Below are 3,247 nucleotides of genomic sequence, written 5' to 3' on the forward strand. Positions count from 1 at the left end.
TCTCCCCAAAACCAAACCCCCTCCCCCCAGTGCCCACAGCCTCTGCCTACACCTCCTCTATGTACAGTACAGTGGTGCTCGTAGGCGCAGTGCCCGCGGGCCGTGCAGCATGCTCGTGCGTGCGCCCGCCGGCCGCTCTGCGCAGAAACAGGAGTGGTCGTGAGTCCTCGTGTTGGGACAGTTTAAATAATAATAATAACAACAACAACAATAATAATAATAATAATAATAATAAAAAGAGTCGAGGTGGGGTTGAGGGGGGAAGGAAATCAGCCGAAAAATCGTTATCGGGTGCTGCCGGTGGGCTCGGGATTGTCTGACCTGGAGTGGGAGAGGTGTGGGCACGGCCCAGTGCCAGGGGTGCCCGGGCAATGCTGACCCTCCCAGGAGGAAGGGGGGCTGGGAATGCTGCTGTGTGCATCCCGACCCCCGTGCTCGCAGGGCAGCGCAGCCGGCGGCAGATAGTCAAGGCACTCGTTGTTGCTTGTGGTTGTGTGATTTTTGTGGTTTTCTTCCCCCAGAAGAAGAAGGCAACACCAACCCGAGGCGGTGGAAAGGTGTGGGCTGGGGCTCCCCATCACACTGCCGCCTCGGGGGCTGCCGTGGGGCCCCCAGCAGCAGGCACAGCACAGACCTGGTGTCTCGCGACCGCAGAGAGAAACCTCAAAAAAGAAAACACTCCCAAAGCAGAGAAACGTAGAGAGAAGCCAAACAGAAAAGGGCAGTTCGCCCCCAAGCCCTGCGCATCACCCCTCGGTCATTGCTGCAGCTTCCAGCACCTCAGCCCCACACCGAGCCACTGTCCCCCAACACCACGCGCTTTGGGATTGCAGCTTCTGGCCAGAGCTGTCTGTCTGTAGCAAAAGGGAAATAAGAAATGACCCCCCCGGCTGTGTTTCACTCACCTGCTAAAGCTATCCTAACCTGCTCCTGTCCCCGAGGCGAAGGGGAGCCCAGATGGCGAGGGATGGGCGCACGCATCTGTGCCTTACCGCGCTGTCACCTGCACCAGGCGCTCGGGTTTCTCAGCTGCCTTTTGCCCCCCTCCCTGCCCTCCCAAATCCCTCCTATCCCACTCCCCGACACAACACGGGGAGCATCTGACCGAGAGGACCACGAGAGTCCGGACCCCTTCCCGAGAGCCATAGAGGGACGGGAGAAGCAAAGGGGGAGAAAACCTCCGACGGAAGGACAGAGCAGCGGCCACTTTGTGTCCTGCTGTTGGGGAGCTGACCCGGCCTGCTGCTGATTGTCACCCTGCCCTCATCCCGGGCTCGAGCTCTCCCCAAAGTCGCCGGGTTTGGGGGCTTTTGTATGTTTTTTTTTGTTCTTGTTTTAAAAAGAGCAGCATTTGGTTTGACTGTAAGAGTTACAAGTCCGGCGCTCCCCTGGCCGGCTGGTCGCTGGCGACGTCTACAAATCCTCACTCGGCTGAAGCGGGTTCCTTAATACTAACAACATCAAGTCAAAACTCCCCAAACCACACAAAGTCTGCCGAGAGCTCAGAACCCCATCGGCTGCCAGCACCCAACAGCAGCTGGGGCAGCTCTGGCAGTGCTGGGGTGAGGAGCTGGAGGACACGCGGCCACCAGCCCTCAGTTAATTGCCCCGGTAGACCTCAATCCTGCTGGTTTTGGCCAGCATGTCGATGATGTGTGCCTCGAAGTCGGCATCGTGCACCCCGGTCTTGCGGAACTCGCCGGCGTAGCGGTTGTTCTCCCAGTAGTGGTGCCAATTGCCCCGGCTGTCGGCGCCGAACCCGAAGACGTTCACCTGTGAGGTGAGGGTTGGCATCACGATTACCACCAGCCCCTGTGTGATACGGGGCCGGGTGCTGCATCCCCACGTTGTCACCCACCTCGTCGCAGACGTGGAGGGCAAAGAAGAGCACCAGCATGCCGGTGGAGGGGTAGCGCCCGTGGTGCTCCGTCCAGCGGTCGTGGATGTACTTGAAGAAGGCAGGGTTGTAGATCTGTACCTGAACCCGGGGTGGGGGATGGAGGGAGGATGCTGAGCACTGCGTTTCCCTGGGGCCGTGTGCCTGGCAGCACCGGGAGAGGTGTGGGGTTAAGTGGGTGCTGAGGAGCGCAGTGCTGCTCTCACCTTCTCCTTGTCCACACGCAGAAAAGGCTTCACGGGCGCGTAGGTGCTGGAGGAAGGAAGCAGAGGGGTGGGTGGGCAATCATGGCTGTGGCTACGTTAACACAGGGATAGTGGAGATGGGGAGAAAGCCACCAAGCTACGGCCGTGACTTCACCACTCCCAGAACAGTTCCCAGGGCGATGGCACCTCTATGCACGGCCACCGGCTACTTACAACCTGATCTGGCCAGTGGAGAGGGCGCTGGCGATCCAGAGCAGGTCCAAGGTTTTGAAGGGCACCAGCACAAAGCTGACGTTGGCAGGCAGGTTCTTGGCGCTCTCAGGGTACATGAAGTGGTGCGTGGTCCGGCTGCCCACGTCCCCCTCAAAGCCCACCGTGGGTGCCTGGTTCATCCTGGGGACAGAGAGCCACAGAATGGCCTGAGTTGAAAAGGACCACACTGATCATCTGGTTCCAACCCCCTGCTGTGTGCAGGTCACCAACCAGCAGCCCAGGCTGCCCAGAGCCACATCCAGCCTGGCCTTGAATGCCTGCAGGGATGGGGCATCCACAGCCTCCTTGGGCAACCTGTGAACAGTGCCTCACCACCCTCTGGCAGAGCTGGGCACTGGGGACACACACAGAGGGGACACACACAGAGGGGACACACACAGAGGGGACACACAGCCCCCCCGGCCAGGTGCTGATGGAAAGGTTCCCTGCCCTCACCTCATGATGAAGTCGTGCCCATCAATCTCGTGCCCATAGCCGGAGCCACGCAGGTTGCCTGAGTTGCCGACCACAGCGCAGCGCCGGCAGCGGCGCGGGTCGCGCCAGCGGTAAGGGTTCTCCCCTGGCACGATCTGGAAGAGCTTGTTCAGCACCTCCTGCGTGTTGTGGGACTTGAACTGGGGCTGCAGCATCTGCAGGGTGAGAAGGAGCGCGGTGGGGGACCTTGTTGTGTGCACGGCAGCGGCAGCCGCCCAGAACAGCCTGCAGCGTGGGGTCCCGGGGTTAGTTATTCTCCCAGAAGCAACGGAGATCCCACAGCATCCCCCATCGCTCACCATCCACCACCGCTGCACGTCTGGCGGCAGCTCCATGTTCTCCTTGGTCCACACCGGGGACACAGCGCCGTCGTAGCGGCTGTCAAACCAGGCGGCGG

The 3,247-nt window shown here is 60.6% G+C and overlaps 1 protein-coding gene across 1 annotated transcript; it reads right to left on the bottom strand.

Moving 5' to 3' along the window:
• Nucleotides 1-396: 396 nt before the first annotated feature.
• ST3GAL2 (ST3 beta-galactoside alpha-2,3-sialyltransferase 2) lies at nucleotides 397-3,241 on the bottom strand. The gene is made up of 6 exons (XM_010718047.3): nucleotides 3,150-3,241; nucleotides 2,812-3,005; nucleotides 2,317-2,496; nucleotides 2,104-2,149; nucleotides 1,859-1,978; nucleotides 397-1,773 (listed from the first exon to the last, which is right to left on the bottom strand). Exons 1-6 carry the CDS (start codon nucleotides 3,183-3,185, stop codon nucleotides 1,600-1,602), a joined length of 750 nt encoding a protein of 249 aa, XP_010716349.2. The 5' UTR covers nucleotides 3,186-3,241; the 3' UTR covers nucleotides 397-1,599.
• Between the last annotated feature and the right edge of the window lie 6 nt (nucleotides 3,242-3,247).

This window comes from Meleagris gallopavo, chromosome 13 (genome assembly GCF_000146605.3).
Source record: "Meleagris gallopavo isolate NT-WF06-2002-E0010 breed Aviagen turkey brand Nicholas breeding stock chromosome 13, Turkey_5.1, whole genome shotgun sequence".
Lineage (NCBI taxonomy): Eukaryota > Metazoa > Chordata > Aves > Galliformes > Phasianidae > Meleagris > Meleagris gallopavo.

What these genes read in the sequence shown, in the direction of transcription:
- ST3GAL2 (XM_010718047.3), bottom strand. Translation starts at nt 3,185, where the DNA reads ATGGAGCTGCCGCCAGACGTGCAGCGGTGGTGGATG. An exon ending in ACGTGCAGCGGTGGTGGATG is followed by an intron (nt 3,006 to 3,149) that starts GTGAGCGATGGG and finishes CTCACCCTGCAG; the next exon opens with ATGCTGCAGCCCCAGTTCAA. An exon ending in TCCACTGGCCAGATCAGGTT is followed by an intron (nt 2,150 to 2,316) that starts GTAAGTAGCCGG and finishes TCCTTCCTCCAG; the next exon opens with CACCTACGCGCCCGTGAAGC.